The sequence below is a fragment of the Xenopus tropicalis genome, chromosome 4 (genome assembly GCF_000004195.4).
Source record: "Xenopus tropicalis strain Nigerian chromosome 4, UCB_Xtro_10.0, whole genome shotgun sequence".
NCBI lineage: Eukaryota > Metazoa > Chordata > Amphibia > Anura > Pipidae > Xenopus > Xenopus tropicalis.
Window position 1 is genome coordinate 133,284,815 of NC_030680.2, and position 18,384 is coordinate 133,303,198.

At 43.1% G+C, this 18,384-nt stretch overlaps 1 protein-coding gene across 4 annotated transcripts in view; it reads left to right on the forward strand.

Annotated features, from left to right (window-relative positions):
* Window positions 1-13,575, forward strand: part of slc41a3 (solute carrier family 41 member 3) — a 38,816-nt gene extending 25,241 nt beyond the window's left edge. For all 4 annotated transcript variants that reach the window (XM_031901172.1, XM_031901171.1, XM_031901173.1 and 1 more), the window contains 9 exons: window positions 2,591-2,698; window positions 4,055-4,126; window positions 5,407-5,551; window positions 7,092-7,238; window positions 8,273-8,417; window positions 8,498-8,577; window positions 11,140-11,274; window positions 12,731-12,879; window positions 13,142-13,575. In XM_031901172.1, the coding sequence (XP_031757032.1) occupies window positions 2,591-2,698; window positions 4,055-4,126; window positions 5,407-5,551; window positions 7,092-7,238; window positions 8,273-8,417; window positions 8,498-8,577; window positions 11,140-11,274; window positions 12,731-12,879; window positions 13,142-13,327 (1,167 nt within the window). In that variant the 3' untranslated portion in view covers window positions 13,328-13,575. The remainder of the gene's footprint in view (window positions 1-2,590; window positions 2,699-4,054; window positions 4,127-5,406; window positions 5,552-7,091; window positions 7,239-8,272; window positions 8,418-8,497; window positions 8,578-11,139; window positions 11,275-12,730; window positions 12,880-13,141) is intronic.
* The last annotated feature ends 4,809 nt before the right edge of the window (window positions 13,576-18,384 follow it).

Below are 18,384 nucleotides of genomic sequence, written 5' to 3' on the forward strand. Positions count from 1 at the left end.
TGGCACACACAGCCAGGGTAGGGAAGGCAGAGTATGGCACACACAGGCAGGGTAGGGCAGGCAGAGTATGGCAAGTTTTTGCTGTACTACAACCATTAATATGGGTATGGTCATGTGATAACATGGGTGTGTTCAAGTGGGTGCGGTTTCAAAAAGGGGAGTAGTCAAAACTGGCTTCCATTATCGGCCCTCCACCACGTAGGTCGGAAAAATTCCGGCCCTCGGTACCACAGAAGTTGGACAGCACTGCTCTAAAACCATCTAATCTGTTAGTAATTTCTCTAGGCGCACACACGCCGGGATCAGGATGTTGGCTGATAAGAGCATTGCTGGTATACACGGGCTTGTTAGGCTTTCCATGAAAGCACACTGTGCGGCACAAGTTCATGCACAGTGCAACATGGACATGGGAAAGTACATGATAAGCCAGGGGGTCGGCCCCGACCTATTGCAGCAAAAACTTACTGAGGGCTCATTTATTACTTTATAAAGGAAAACGGCAGTTCTGCACTTTTTCCTTCCTTACCGCCGACAATTGAATGACGTGCAAATTTGGGGTATGCTATCCGCAGGCTGTGCTGTATTTACCAGGGAACTTGCAGCAATTTTTGAAAGTGCAGAAACCATGGCGTATTTCACCCAGATTCTGCACTTTGCACCTTGCCCTGCACTCAGTAAATGATACCTGCTTAGTAAGTGCCATTACACCTGTGGGAGCAAGAGAAAAAAAATGGGGATTAGTGCTATCACTCAGCACTTCAGTGTTCAGCCTGCTGGGCTTTGGATCCTGAGGGGGCCCATATCGAATTAATATGCATACAATAAATACTAAACACTAAACTAAGAATATAAATTTAATGTAAAGTACATTCAGTTAGATTGTATTGTCATTGGTTACATTCACAATTATCATATGCCCTTTACAATGACTTTCAATATGATGATTAAAATGGTATTGCTATTGACAGTGAATTGAAAGGTTCGGCTACTTAATGAAAGGGCACATTCAAGTTTCTCCCTCATTTCTCTTTGACTCTGTACCATTCCCCCACTGCCCACAGCCCATTCCACCTGTATCATGGGTGAGCCTGTTGTGACCACGCTGGGTGCAATCCTGAGCTAATGATGGGCAGGTAAAAGGGATGAGTGGCCCTTTTAATCAAAAACTGTTGTATTACTTAAAGGAGAACTAAAGCTTAAATAATGAAGTGGGCTAGAAATGTTGTACATTATATTTTGGGGCCTCTGTACCAGCCCAAGGCACCCACAGCCCCAGTAGCCCCCCATCACCTTTTCTGCTGATTTACTGCCCGTGCTCTGTGATGCTGGCACTTACCTGAGCTTAGGGGCCCACTCACACTATACTGTATATATAGAATATAAATGGCACAATATACTGTATATATAGAATATAAATGGCACACTATACTGTATATATAGAATATAAATGGCACACTATACTGTATATATAGAATATAAATGGCACACTATACTGTATATATAGAATATAAATGGCACACTATACTGTATATAAAGAATATAAATGGCACACTATACTGTATATATAGAATATAAATGGCACACTATACTGTATATATAGAATATAAATGGCACACTATACTGTATATATAGAATATAAATGGCACACTATACTGTATATAAAGAATATAAATGGCACACTATACTGTATATATAGAATATAAATGGCACACTATACTGTATATATAGAATATAAATGGCACACTATACTGTATATATAGAATATAAATGGCACACTATACTGTATATATAGAATATAAATGGCACACTATACTGTATATATAGAATATAAATGGCACACTATACTGTATATATAGAATATAAATGGCACACTATACTGTATATATAGAATATAAATGGCACAATATACTGTATATATAGAATATAAATGGCACACTATACTGTATGTTTAGAATATAAATGGCACACTACACTGTATATATAGAATATAAATGGCACACTATACTGTATATATAGAATATAAATGTCACAATATAAGACTGATTAGTAATTCATTCAGATTCTCATTCCATGGCAGCCCTGAAACCAGTGCATTCTGCATTAGAATTTAATAATCAGCCCTGTGACATCAGTTTGTTATAGGCAAACCTCATTTTCTGCTTGAGAATTTGCTATGATCCCTAAGCTCAGCTTTTCAGCAGCTGCCCAGAGCCCACTGAGCATGTGCAGTGTCACTGACACAGAATCCGAGATGGGGAGCTCCTGTAACAACTTTGAAGGCCTGGATCATTATACTATAGAGATGCTGAAACTTTCAGATGGTTTAACAACTTCAGTGCATGAAATATGACATTTCTTTCCATGTTAATTTTTGGGGTTAAGTTAAGGTGGCCATACACAGGCAGATGTAAGCTCCACATCTGGCCAAAAATGGGGCACATGATGACGGGGGAAATGACTTGGCTCGTTGATGTGGTCTTCATTTAGTGACCTTGCAAAACAAGCAGATCTCATACTATATGGCCAACTTTAGTGCCAAGGAGATAAATATATGTTTCCATGTCGGTGTAACTCTCTTCTTCTCTTCCAGCACTGGGATGTCTTCAAAACTATCACAGAGGTCTTCATTCTGGTCCCAGCTTTGGTGGGTCTTAAAGGCAACCTGGAAATGACCCTGGCATCCCGGCTCTCCACTGCGGTAATGTTATAAATCTGTAATGCCAGTGAGCATATGCATTGTATTGTATACACAGCCCTCTGATTCCCCCTCTGGCTGTCATTAGGGGAGGCAGCTCCTATCTATTGGACTCAAATTCCATATCTAGGGGGTTACATATCATTCTCAGGATCTGTAGTGCACAACAGTTGGGGCTGATACACAAGGGTGCTTTTACCCCCAGTAAGGGGCAATTGGGAAACCTCCTGCAGAGTCTGGGGGCCTCTCTTTTGTGGACTGGCCTTTATTCCAGATTAAAGCATACATATATTAAATATATTGTAAAATGGGGGTAGCGTATTTATAGAAATGCTGCAGCTTCTGGCATGTAGTGTCACACCCCTCTGGAATGCATATAAAAATGCTATTGGATATGAACCCTACCTATTCTGACCTATTGGGAGGATTATGGGATTTGTAGGTTGGAACAACCTGGCCTGACATTCCTTTGACTCTTACTAAAACACGTGCTGCTGTGTGCATGCAAAGTCATTTCTCAGACAAATCACCGATTTGCCCCCATTGCCCAATCACCAAGCCACCATTGCCCCCCATTCCATTCTATGGCAGTCGCCTGTAAGTGTGGGTGCGTTTGCTTATGAATGTGGGTGCACTGTGTCTGGAAATCTCTCTATGTCCTATGCCCTCTAATGTATTGTGACTTTAAGGCACCGCACCAATGAAAGCATGGAATTTCTGGCCACTGACGATACAGTGATTTTTAGCAAATGTTAATATTCAAGTTCCCTGCAGCCAGAACACCAATTTGAGGTGACACTGAGATTGTGGGTGGGCACCCAAGGAGACAGTGGCTGCTTGGACAAGGTATACACTACATGCTAAGGGAGTAATAGCTTCACAGAAGCCTTGGGCATTAAGCAATGTTGAAATAAGTTATTGAATGAACTAATAATAAATGTACAGTGGCCCTATGAGGATAGCCAGCTGTTGCTGAACTGCAGCTCCCGGCCATTCAGGGCTGGAAACTGTACCGCAGCAACAGATGGAGAAGCCCTGGTTGGCTGGCCATACATGCTGCTTCCCCCCACAGGCTGTGCTTTAGGGGCACCTGTTCTCTGCAACCGTGAAATTTCATACTGCTAAATATAAAAATGTAGGAAGCATACACATGCCACCATATGTCAGGGGGACGTACCCCGAGACACAGATGTTTCTTAACCCTTTTCCTGTCAACGACATCAAATCTACGTTTCTATGTTTCATTTTAAGCTATAAAAAAAGCACATTACTGGCAACACATTTTCCCAAAGTGACCATAAATGTGTATATATAAAGTGTAAACATGCACTTATTTATTATCTACCTGTTTTGTTCCAGGCAAACACAGGACAAATGGATGACCCCAAAGAAAGGTGGACAATGGCAGTCAGCAACCTGGCTTTAATACAAGTGAGTTCTGCAAGGAAGCCGTTATTAATAGGGCTGATCACATTAAAGTAAACTTTTAGTACAGTAGAGTAGTACAGTTTAGAACAGAGAGCCTTTGAGTTAACTTTTATAATTATGTAAAGCATAATATTCTGAGACAATTTGCAATTGGTCTTCATTTTTTATATTTTGTAGTGTTATAGATATTTCACTTTTTTGTTCAGCAACTCTCCACTTTGGAATTTCAACAATCTGATTGCCAGGGTTCAAATTACCTTAGCAACCAGAGAGTATGTATAGGAAAGGACCTGAATATAAAAATAAGTATAAAGAAGTAGCAATAACTATAAATTGTAGCCTCATAGAGCAATAGATGTTTGGCTGCTGGGGTCACTGACCCCCATTTGGAAATTGGAAAGAGACAGAAGAAGAAGAAAGCACATAATTCAAAAACTATAAAATATAAATAGTGAAGACCAATTGAAATGTTGCTTAGAATTGGCCATTGTATAGCATATTAAAAGGTGAACTACCACTTTAAGCATTACTCTGATCAGCTTTTGGATGTGCCTGCACCCATAGCCAATGCATTGGCTCAGGTTCAGGCACACAAAGCGGATTTTGAAGGAAAGAAGAGTATGCATTTCGACACCAAAGTTCACTCCATGTGCCTGCACCCAGGCCGACAAAGTGGCTCCAGGTGCAGGTACAAGGAAAGGCTGTTCGGAGCATAGGGGCTGATTCAGGCCTGGACTGGCAATCTGTGGGTTCTGGCAAATGCCAGAGGGGCTGCTGTAAGGTGCCATAGACACTCACTATTTATTGGGCTGGTGGGGGGCTGTTTGGGCTTCTGTGTACTTGGAATGCCAGGGTCCATTTTAAATCTCAGACCAGGCCTGGTCTCAGCTTGCGATTATCTGCAGGCCAAGAGTCAGCTCCTTGTGGCCACAGCCCAAGAGTTTGCAAACATTTTATTTGCTGTGATTTTTTATTTATCCTGGTTGCTAAGGTTACTTATCTTAGCAACCAGACTGGAAGATGAATAGGAGAGGACCTGAACAGAAAGATAAGTAATCAGAAAATAATAATAGTATGGAAAACTGAGCCTGGTGGCCATTCTGGTTGCTGGTGTCATTGACCCTGGAAACTGAATAGCACTTTACGTTTCAGGTTAGAGGGAAGCTGTTACCATGTAACTGCCAGCTCTGATCAGCTGGTGCAGCTCTGTATACCATCTATATGCTGCTTTGGGCAGTCATTCTGTGCAGAACAGTATAACGCAGTTATTGTACACATTGCAGGTCCAGGCCACAGTAGTTGGGCTCCTGGCTGCCATTGCTGCAGTTATCCTGGGCTCCTTGTCTAAAGGTTATGTGGAACTGGACCAAGCTGCCGTCCTCTGTGCCAGCAGTGTTACCACAGCATTCATTGCCGCTTTGTCCTTGGGTAAGTTCCATGGCCCCCTCCTATCCTAGAGAGCAGGACTGAACGCTATCTGGGACAGAATGTAGTTAATCAGTCATCAGAGCCATTAAGAATCATGAAATATGAAACCAAAGGCAGTGACAAAAGGCATTTGACTTGACATGTGTCACAGTATATGGCTATGGGCACACCAGGTACCTACGCTCAGCCTACCCCTGTGCCTGCAACCGGAGCTACTGCACTGGCCCAGATGCAGGCATATCGAGTGGATATCAGCGCTGATGCCATGTATGCATTTCTGCGTTGAAATCCATTCTGTATGCCTCCGTCCGGACTTAGCCCATCAGACATTTATGCACAGGCCAAGAATCGGCCTGGTGTGCCCCTAGCCTATGCCCTCGAGCCAGTACTCATCTGTACGAGGCCCTTCAGCCAGCAGAAGCAGTTATGGGTAACCTAAGGTACTAAAGCTGCTCCTAAACTATGTAGAATTGGAGGGTAAAGGCTTTTCATTACAGAATCAGGTCTGGAGGATTAAAGAGCCAGTATAGGAATGCATACAGTTTGTCTGATGGCAGAATATTGTACTGGGAATGACTGGGTAATGAGAAATTCTACATTCTCTATTGTTGATGTCTTTGGTTACAGCCTTGGGCAATGGAGCTTTGATTACTAGGAAATAACTGCAGAACACAAGGGAATGTCCATATGTTATGGATCATGATTATAGGCTGAATCTTATCCTATTGTATATCCCTGTGTATATACTGGTTTATCTCTATGCTTCACACAGCCTCAGAAGGCTTTACCTCTGGCTTTCAAGAAGCCTTACTGATAGGACATTTATATACATGAAAGAAATCCATCACGCAGGCTATGGTAAATCAGATATGCGCCTTATAAACAAGCCAGGAACAGGGGATATTGTGGATTTAGTTGCATTTTTGGTGGGTTGACCTTCATACCTTCCTGATTTTTTCTGGAATTCATTCACAAACCTCTTGGCCTTTTAGATGTCTGACTACATGGCAATGGACAGAATTCTTATACTCTGGGAGAATCAATTACCTTGTACTGGTGTCTGTGTTCCACTGCATTCAAATAAGAAAGGGGTATTTTCTCAGCTGGCCACAGGGTGGCAGTGTGGTTCAGCTGAGCACACCTTATAATTGTAGGTTGGAAAAATATATACTCTTTAACAGTTCAGTTCCCTTTCCTGTTTACTTTGAAATATTTACAGATATACTGAATATGCCCAAGCTCATCCAGCCTAAAATGAGTGCTTATTTTTTTCAGTTAGGGAAGCAGAATTTCACTGTAATTAGTAAAAGGGGTTATAACCAGGGCATATATCATATTATTATTCTATTACTAATTTTATATTATTTTAATGATTAGATTTGTATTGTAAAACATGTTATATTATTATATACATATATATATAATATTAATTGAAGTCTGTGATATACACACACACATATATATATTCAAAAAAGAGCACTCAAGGGACTTTGCAAATATATATAATATTAATTTAAGTCTTTGATTTAACGTTTTTTAGGTCTGGTGATGATTGGAGTAATAATCGTTTCCAGGAAAGTTGGAATTAATCCCGACAACGTTGCGACCCCTATCGCTGCCAGCCTTGGAGATCTTATCACATTGTCATTGTTGGCAGGCATTAGCAGCACACTCTACCGGTATATAGGTATGAGAAATCTGCAGAGGTTCCTGTGGAAAGTGGGTCACCGTTGTGATGATGTGACAGTCCATATTGTGACACCGAGTACTCCATACATGTACAGAGGAAGCTGTTGGAGTGGGAGGACTGGGAACATGTGACTTAGCATGTGGTCTAGGGGATTTTGCACATTTAAAATCTCAGAGTCACTGTAAACTTCTAGCAAGTGAAGCAGAATTTGGGGGGAACATGAAACTTTATGTAATAAAAGGCATTACATTTGCTCAAGTGCAGTATCCCATAGCAACCAATCAGCAGGCAGCATTTACTGCTCATCTGTTTAAAAGCAAACATCTTATTGGTTGCAATGAGTTACTACTCCTGGGCAAACTATTACATAGGGCAGGGGTGGCCAGACTTTTTCATTCCGCGGTCGACTGATGACCAGGGAATGTGAAAATGCGGCGTGAATGCGTATGTAAGCGACGTAGCATACGTACGCATTCACGCAGCACTGCCCAGCTTCATTGTGGTCCACCAGTGATCCATGGGGATCGACTGGTGGACCGCAATTGACGTATTGGCCACCCCTGACATAGGGGGTTAAGGTTTTTTTACATTACAGACATTGGCCCAATAGCTATGGGACCAAAGGCCAGTAATGTTATTTATATAGAAAGGTTGTCAGTGGCACTCACTAAGCTGCAGTTGATTCCCAAGTATGTGATCCTGTACATACCCAATTAGCTGCCTGCTCCAAAGTTGGCAACTATGGCTTGCCTGGAGATATCACATCACATTCTTGTCATTCTCTGCTGACTTTTATAGGAGTCAACTTATGCAAGGCCCATGTAGTAACAATTACGTCTTACTAATGTACTTCTGCGATAGAGAATACTGGTTGATGGCATTAGTGACTTAAAACTCCCAGCATCCACCTATGAGAATTGTGGGAGTTGTAATCAGCTCTCTGTACCAAAGTGTGATGTTAGTTTAGTTTATCAATGCATATTAAGTTCTCTCTGTTGTTTATTAAAATGTTTTTTCTCTCCCTTTCCCAGATATTCAGTATCTTTCCCCCCTAATCTGTGCCGTCTTCCTCATCCTCATCCCTCTGTGGGTGGCTATTGCCAAGCAGAGTCCATCCATTGCCGAGGTACTAAAATCTGGCTGGCAGCCGGTAATTGTGGCCATGTCTATCAGCAGGTAACCCTGAGTTTCTAACTTGCCGCCCTTCCTTTAAGCCATGAAGTGATTCCATACACTCATTCTACTTTCCTTTGTAGCATTGGTGGTCTCATTCTGGACAAGACAGTCACGGACCCCAAATTTGAAGGAATGGCTGTATTCACCCCTGTAATTAATGGTGCGTCCTTCTCTTTTTATCTCCTGACTCTCTTATTTATATGCATTTTTAAACTTTGGTTTAATCCTAGAGCATTATTTAACTGGTAATTACACATGAGTGAGTTAAATAGGTTCTTATTATTGCACCAGTTGGAACTGTAGGGCAAAGCAGAACAAATTACAAGTGAAACAACCACAAATAAGAACGTTGGCATCTCTGTTATAGCGTCTCTGTTCATTGCCTAGTTTTCTTTTTCCAGCCCTAACATTGTGTATCTAGCATGGCCCTGTGCATATAATTTTTAACATTAGGATAAGGATACAGGTATGGGACCTGTTATCGAGAATGCTCAGGACCTGGATTTTCCACATAAGGGGTCTTTGGATCTCCATTCCTTAAGGCAACAAAAAAAATAATTTCAACATTAAATAAACCCAATAGGATTGTTTAACCTCCAATAAGGATTAATCTTAGTTGGGATCAAATAAAATGTTTCATTACTACATAAAAAGGGAATAATTTTTAACAATGTGAATTATTTAATCAAAATTGAGTTTAAGGGAGATCCAGAAATCTCCAAATTATGGGAAATTATGGGAAAGCCAACAGGTTTCCAGGTAACAGATGCTATACCTGTACCTGTAGTACATGCTGTCTTGTAGCCACACAGCACCACTTGTAGCAACAGTTATAACCTCTAGGGGAGGAACGTCCTTTAATGCAGTAGGCCTAGGGGTACTAGGGCCCAGGCTGATGATTTTAATGGTACTTGAACTATTTATTGGTAAGAAAATAAAGAAGAGGATGAAAAAGAAAAGGTGGCAACCCTAGCACCAGATGTTCAATAGAAGTTAGTGTATAACTTCTTGTGCAGTAAGCTGGATCTTCATCATCATCATCATTTGTTTATTTAGTGACAGCAAGTTATGCAGCGTGTTTATTCGGAACAATCAGAACACCCAGAAGGGAGGGAAGTGACAGGGGGTCACATCCAAAAGTGTATACACCACTGGCGTTTGTAACATCGCAATAGACACGGCATGCATGATCCCAGAGTAGCAAGAAAATCCTGCATTATAAACACATTACTAAGGCCAGATATGTGCACTTTACTGTACTTTATACTATAAAACACTCAGAAACTATACCCTGGGTAGTTTCTGAGTGTTTTATAGTATAAAGTACAGTAAAGTGCACATGTTGATGTAAGTTCAAAGTGCATTGATGCCACAAACACCATGGGCATGGGAACCCCGGAAGTACAATTAGCCTGGAGGTATTTCTGGGGTTCCATTACTGGGATGCATCATGTGATGCCACTGACCTGCAGCAGTTACACTGGAAACAATGCACTTTGAGTTAAACAGTCCATTTTGCATCCAAATTCCATTTATTTTTAGGATGGGTCAGTGTTTCTGTCATTTTAATGTTGTTGCCTCATGAAGAGCTTGTGTCCCTGTTAAGTAATGCATAAGTCATTGCCATTTAACTGGGAAGAAATAAAATACATTGGAAGTCTTAGGGATACCCCATACAATAATCTCATTATGTACCATATACATCTAATTACTAAAGCAAGGGGCCAACATTTGTGTGCTGGAGTCCAAAACATTAGGGCAGCAGAAAAAGTAAAAGGGGCGACCATAAGAGGGGCTGATATAGTGGAGAGGCTAAAGGGGCTGAACAGAAGGAAAGAATTAGGAAGACAGTGGTGATAGAATCGACAAATCATGTGGAAACCGCCCTGAGCTCCGGGCTGTGCACAGTTATAGGGATATACAGAAAGACACCTTTAAATCAAGAAAATATTTGCTCATCCAGTTATAATGCATGATTTACACATAAGGAATTTATCCTGCAGCTAGGAATTGTGGGAGGTGCTTCCAATCTACTCTATTACTATGTACATATAGCTTGATGCAGTGCTACTTGTATACACAGGTTCACTCAGGAGTTAGCCTGGGATGTTAGGGCATGGAGAAAGTGCAAATAAATGGCATTGCTAAAATATTATATATATTATATATATATATATATTTAATATAATTTTATCAGACATTATAATCTGTTTAGAAACCTATTTACACTCAGGGTGAGTTAGCTCCCCTAAAATTAGGGCTGTTATGCAAGCGTTAGTGTGAGTTGGCTTGCAAGCCTGATATTATAGGAGACGGCTGGACTATTGGTGCTCTCTGATGATACAATGATGGCTTAGTGGTGTCTGGGAAGAGAGAGTGAGAGACATCATTTCTCCAGGTGTATTTGTTTAGACAAACCTTCTAAATATATCTGTACACGTGTGACTTGGATGGGAGAAGCGGATTTCTAAATGGAAAAGCAAAGTATAAAGGGGAATCAGCTGCTGGCTGTGTAAGCACGGGGCTCCGGCCTTGTCTCCCAAGTGTTGCTGTATATAAGTAGAGATGTGCTTAATGCTATGATGATAGAGCCAACAAAAAAAGACAATTATATGACAAGGCACAAGGCTAGATTTTACTGGATCAACCATCTGAAATGCTCTGTACTCTGTATATTAATATTATTTCAAATGTTTTTAAAACCTAATCTTGGAACCCACAGGTGTGGCTGGAAACCTGGTAGCTATACAGGCCAGCAGGATTTCCACGTTTCTGCACTTCTGGAGTATGCCAGGCGTTCTTCCGTACAAAATGAGGCAACACTGGCCCAACCCATGTACCACCTTCTTCTCTTCTGGTAAGAATCATAGTGAGCCAGACAGTTCATGAGAGGCCTGATACTTGCATTCTCTCATCCTCAGTGCTTTGGGGTAGGCTCCTGCTTAGCAAGATACCGCTGCCTGAATACAGCAAAGCCTCCTTTGTGCCATACCTGAGCAATAGCCATAGGCAAAGTGCTGTACATTATCCCCTGATATCCTGGAAATCACACGGGAGTGTTAGTTTGATGATTTGGATTGGGTATTTTGTGTGAGGCCAACAATTTAGAGTCCAGCATTCTCCAAGCAAGTTTCATTAGAACCTCACTACAGTATATAAGCATCTCAGCCAGTACTTGCCTTTATGGTAACAGTACACAGGGGCCAATATAAGCACTGGGATGTGAGCTAAAAATTTATTTTTTTAACTGCCCTTCTGACCTAAGGCAGTAACCTGGGAGGAAGCCCCTTATGTGTCAACAGTAGTATAGGGCTCATGTAACCTATTAGTAAGCCTCTGTTGAGCAAGAGCCGCCTCTCTTACAGTAACTGTCATCTTAAGTGGAACAGAGCACTCGGTGTTCTCTTTTTTAAATGGGAATTTTAGCAGATAGGGATGCCAGTAAGGTACAACACAGTCCTGCAGATGCTCCCAGCGTCCCCTTGCTTCTCTGATAACCTTACCCGTGTGAGAGAGCAGAGCAGTCACTGGGCAGGGAATGTTTCCCAAACCTCATTCTGCTGCTAATAGCTAAACTATAGTGCCTGCCTCTAAGTAATATGAAAAACATCTGCTTTACTACACGCCAAGAACATTGTGGCCAAACCACATCTAATAGACTTATAATTCAGACAAAATAAAAATAATCAAGGATATATATAACCTTTTTCTTCAGGTGGTCTGTTTGGTTCCCTAGGTGTCTGGGGCACCTTTCTAGATGTCTTCGGATCATGCACTTTGAGTCACTAACACATCTGTGTAGCTTTGGGATGGCATTTTATGGTATGGCACATCCAGGGCAGGTGGGAAAGCTGCGATAGGTACTTTCAGGCTGGGCGCTTGCGATATAGCACATCAGGGTGCCTTTGGGGTAGACAGCATGTGGCAGAGCCCCTCTGGTTACATTAGGGGCACCCCTTTTCTTGTGGCAATGAACATCTGGATTTGTTTGGGTAGGTACTTTGCAGCATAGCTGCTTTTCGTTTGGCACTTTTTGGTACTGCTCCTATATGTGACTTAAGACTGGCTATTTAAGGGACAGTACCTCAGTTGCCCTTAGTGGTAGTGTGCTGCTATGTACCCTTGGGGTATGTAGGAAGTGCTAGAGTACCTTTGGGACTCTTTCATAAGTTATATTCAGTATTTTGATATACCTAACTTTGGTCCTGCTTCTTTCCTGTTCTTGCAGCCTTGCACTATGCCTGTCTTCTTGCCTTGGGCTAGTGAGCATTTGCAGAGATGCCTACATGACCTGCTTAATCTGTTTCTTACAGGTATTAATTCCAAGTCTGCCCGGGTCCTGTTCCTGCTGGTAGTGCCCGGCCACCTGGTTTTCCTCTATGCAATCCACCTCTTGCAGGGAGGCCACACTTCCCTCAATGTTCTGTTCATCACTTTTTACTTGACTGCTGCTCTGCTCCAGGTAATGGCACTCCCTTTGAACCCCTTTGCACCAAAATCCTGCTGACTATAAAGGTCTAATATGTGAGTGTGTGTGTATATGTGTGTGCCTGTCTGTGTATCTGTGTGCATGTATCTGTCTGTGTGTGTCTGTCTGTGTATCTGTGTGTGTCTGTGTGTGTCTGTCTGTGTGCCTGTCTGTGTGCCTGTCTGTGTATCTGTGTGTGTCTGTCTGGCCCTGCCCATTGCTAGACTCTGCCACTAACATGGCCCTGCTATTGCAGGTGTGTATCCTGTTATACATTGCAGATCTCATTGTGCGCTTCATGTGGAGAAGAGGACTGGACCCTGACAATTTCTCCATCCCCTACCTCACCGCTCTCGGGGACCTGCTGGGGACCGGCTTCCTGGCAATTTGCTTCCGCATGGTGTGGCTCCTGACCGGCACAGAGAGCGAGCTGGGAAACTGAGGGACATTTATATGTTGGGCAGTACCAGCACTTTGATCCATGAGTTTTACCTGGATAGACCCAGCTTGTTCTATGAGCTGCACTCTATTGGCCAGGACGGATAATACACTTGATTTTTACTTGGTGATATTTATCAGTAGCAAGCCTCAGCAACACAGGGAAACTGCACTGGATTTATGATGAAAAGAATGATATTTGTATATAAATCTAATGCCGTTTGTTTACAATAAAATACCATGAATACTGAAGGCGCTGGGTCAGTTCCAGACTGAATGTACATTCTGTGAGAAATAGATTTATATTCCATAGGTCGGACTGTGCCCAAATATTTATATTATACATATATTCTTTGCATCTGAACTTCTGTGCTGCTTGCCAAGGCCAAGGTGTTACTAGAGTGCAATTGCTTGTGCCTAGGGGAAGATGTCTCAGCCACGGCAAGTAATAAGGCAACTCCATTTTGTAGGCGTGTGGGCGACTAATCTTTTCTAAATGCCGTTTCACTGGCAGCAAAGGGTATTGCTGGTGGCAAGGCCTACACATCGCTTTGGTTTTGGAAGCACAAAGACACAGTTTTACTCCAAGCAGAGCCTCCTGCAGGCCAGCAGTCCCATGGGGATACCAAATAGCCAATCACAGCCCTAATTTGCATCCTCACTTTCATTCATGTGTGGCTCCCCAATACTTATCCCATGTGTGTGGCTCACAAGCAAGAAAGGTTGGGGATCCCTGCTGTACAATATCCCATGTGTAACATCCTGATTCCCCCAGATACCCCAAAGAGTTCTGAGCCATTTGGCCGTATCCCCCCTGGATATTCTTAAGCCACAGTTAAGCTTTGCCTCTTACCCCGTGAACCCTAAGGAGGTGGAATCACGTTACAGTGCTCGTCCCATTTAGCTTTGGCATCAACTCATATTTATTTTTCCTCCCTCCACCCTGGGATGGGAATTTCTCTGGTCCCTGTAGAATCCAACTCCCCTTCTCCAGCAGCGGCTCTGTACTCTGTACAAGTGCCCAGTCACTAGCAGCCACAATGCCTGGCAGCAGCAGCAGCAGCGCACTGATGGATGGACTGTTCTACTCTGGGCATGGATCCAACTCACTCCCAGCTTAGCCTGTGCAAGCATAAGCACCCAGCCTGTGAGCATAGGTACCCAGCCTGTGAGCATAAGCACCCAGTCTGTGAGTATAGGCACCCAGTCTGTGAGTATAGGCACCCAGTCTGTGAGCATAAGCACCCAGCCTGTGAGCATAGGTACCCAGCCTGTGAGCATAAGCACCCAGCCTGTGAGCATAGGTACCCAGCCTGTGAGCATAAGCACCCAGTCTGTTAGTATAGGCACCCAGTCTGTGAGTATAGGCACCCAGTCTGTGAGTATAGGCACCCAGTCTGTGAGCATAAGCACCCAGCCTGTGAGCAGAGGTACCCAGCCTGTGAGCATAAGCACCCAGTCTGTTAGTATAGGCACCCAGTCTGCGCTATAGCAATCTAGAGAGGTCAACTTTGTAATTATAAAAGCACTAAAATAAATATTCATTACATTTATACATTTATAACCCCCCCCCATTAAGGGGGTACATGGGTTGGTACTTGCATCGTGCACTTCTGTATAGTCGCCAGGGTGTCTGCCTCTTGTGGGAAAAGGAGTGCAGCTGTGCCGACTGACACTTGGGAACCCTGGACCTGGTGGTGGAAGAAGCAATAGGCTCAGCAGACTTACACCCAGTGCATTGGGTGCAGATGCTGTTTTGGAAATGACACCTCCTTGAAAGCACATCTACATCTGTTTTGACTGGTTGGACACAACTCGGAGCCACCTACATGCACTAGCCTCCAAAATTGTACTTTGCACTTGCTGTCATTTCAATTGGTCTTCATTATTTATTTTTTTTATCATTTTTAAATTATTTGCCTTCTTCTTCTGACCCTTTCCAGCTTTTACATGGGGGTCACTGACCCCGGCAGCCAAAAACTATTGCTCTATAAGGCTGCAATTGTTATTGTTACTTTATATTACTTTTCTTTCTGTTTGGGCCCTCTCCTATAAATATGTCATTCAAACCAATGCCTGGTCACTAAGGAAATTTGAACCCTAGCAACCCGATAGCTGAAATTCCAAACTGGAGAGCTGCTGAAGATGAAATAATTATAAAACCACAACTAATAAAAAATGAAGACCAACTGCATATTGTCTCAGAATATCACTCTCTACATCATACTAAAAGTTAACTCAAAGGTGACCAACCCCTTTAAATTCAGTGCTACTGTCCCTTTGAGGTTCTTGGCTCCCTCTCTGTGCGATTTCCAGCAGGTAAACACGGGCCGGAGAGGCAGCGCTCAGAAGAAGAGACGTATCTGTTCCTGCCTCAATAGAGGCTTATTCCTTCCTCGCGCCTATTTACTGTACTCCTGGCCGGCACAGCGCTTCTCACACATTGCAGGCACTTAGCATCCAGGCCAGAGATGGGCAGCACTGGGGCAACATCCAGAAGGAACGGTGGGTTTGGGAAGTGGGGGCTGCGGGGAATCTTAAAGCAAAAAATAAATAATAGTTCTCATGGTAGAGTCTAGTGCTCATTCGCCGAGCACATTCACATTGGGCACAGCTGGGGTGCCAGGGGCAGAGAGAAGCAGCAATGCCAGGCACAAGGCAGCCCAGTCCCTACCACCTGGTTCCTTTGTATGATGTACAAGCGAGCAGGAGGGATGGGGGGGCAAATAAATGCCTCGGCCAGCTCTCCCCTCATAAATACAGCACTGCTGGGTGTCACCAGAAACCTATCCATGGCAGAAGTGCAGGTCTTGGTGCTCCTTGGTGAACCTGGCAGGGGTTTGTTCTGGGAGTTTGTTAGCATTTGGAAGTTATTAGGTCCCTAAGGTGTGTCATTTTGTGCTGGGGGTTACTGTGCTATCCACAGGAGGGGAGGAGCCATATGGATTTATGGGTGTGGCTTAATATGACTTAATAAACTTCTTTTCACATGTGAGTGAAGGGTGATATCCCTGCAGTGAGCACCAACCATTTGGGTTTTGCTGCGCTACCACCATTAATGTGGGTGTGGTCTTAAAAGCTCTTATGATAATGGGCGTGGTCTGAAGTGGGTGCAATTTAAAAAAAAAAAAAGAGGGGGGAGTTGTCAAAACTGGCTTCCATTATCGGCCCTCTACTATGTAGGCCAGAAAAATTCCGGCCCTCAGACCCACAGAAGTTGGACAGCCCTGTCATAAACAGCCACTATATTTATTGGGCCGGTTGGACCTATTGTGAATCCCCATCCAGACCCGAGTTCCCTCCAACTGAGAGTTACAGAAACATTTCCACATTCCCACATTGCAAAGGGCATATACCAGGGATACAAAGTGCCCCCTCTAATGCCAATAGGTGCAAGTGCCGGCTCGCCCACTGACACAGTTAAAATAGAGCTGAGTGGCACTGGGGGCTGCCGAGCTTTACTAACATCACTATTAATAGTTCAGCCTTGCCCCGAGTGGGCGCCCCATTAGGTTGGCTCACCGAGAGGCAGAGAATTATCCGGCAATGCTCTATTCAGGGCTAAGAACGGCTAATTTTCAATATTCACATGCAAATCTCTGTTTTGATGGATTCTCCTGGGTGCAACAGAGCCAGAAAGGAGATTTCATACTATATGAGCAGTTTATACAGGAGCAGAGACCCATAAAGGCCCATATAGGGTTGCCACCTGTCTGGTTTTGCCCCAAACGGCCTGGTTCTCAAAACAGCTACTCGGGTCAAAACCTCCTGCCCAATTTCCCAAACTAGGAAAACCGGGCAGGACTCCGTAACAATGACACAATAATTGGGCAATCGCTGCATCATAACCCTGCCCCGTGACATCACAGCCCCGCCCCAACACAGCCCCACCTCCTCCATCAACCTAATGGCCTAATAGCCAATCACAGCCCTTATTTGGCTCCTCCATTAACTTTTATGGTGATTGTGTTGCTCCCCAAGTCTTCTTACATTTGACTGTGGCTCACGAGTAAGAAAGGTTGGGGATCCCTGGTAGATAGTGTATCAGCGATATATTATGCGGGAAACTACAATGGAAATCACTTTCGTACAATTGGTGTCTGCCAACTATTTTCATGCTCAGAACATCCTCTGATTTGTATTTCAGGCTGAATGTTAGTTTCAGATCGTTGCAGTTAAACATACGACCGATATCCGAATGTTTGTCAGAATATGACTAAAATCTTAAAAGACAGAATTTTGTCTGGTAATTGGCTGATGGGGCCTAGCATGTATGTGTGCCTTGGCTTGTTTGTGTGCACTGTGAATCCTATGATCCCAGGGGGCGGCCCTTCTTAAAATGGCAATTTTCTATTTAGGATTACCCAATAGCACATATTATTAATAAAGTATATTTATATTAAAATGGTTTATATGTATGAAGCAGGGTTTTACATATGAGCTTGTAATTGCAATGTATTTGTATAGAGACCTGCATTGTTCGGGGGATATAGTTTTCCTGTAAGTATTCATGCTGGGGGTATAGTTTTTCATTAACGCTCATGCTTGAGCTCAGAGGAGGGAAAGGCAGATTGTTCTAATTACAGCAAACGGATTAAAAAAAACCTGTAGCATCGGAAACCTCTGGGCTCTCCTTCTTGCAGAACCTCGTGCTCACCAAGTGCAGAAGCTGCTCATTATGTGAGAGCCGGCAGCACCTCCTGGGCAAGGAGACCCCCTGCTATAGAATAGGAAGCTTCACATAATGACTGACTATCAGGCACAGAGCATTAGTAGGTACAGGTATCGGACCCCTTATCCGGGGAAACCCATTATGCAGAAAACTCTGAATTACGGAAAGGCCGTCTCTCATAGCCTCCATTTCAATTAAATAATTCACATTTTTAAAAATGGTTTCCTTTTTCTCTGTAATAATAAAACAGTACCTGTACTTGATCCCAACTAAGATATAATTACCCCTTATTGGGGCAGAACAGCCCTATTGGGTTTATTTAATGGTTAAATGATTCCCTTTTCTCTGTAATAATAAAACAGTACCTGTACTTGATCCCAACTAAGATA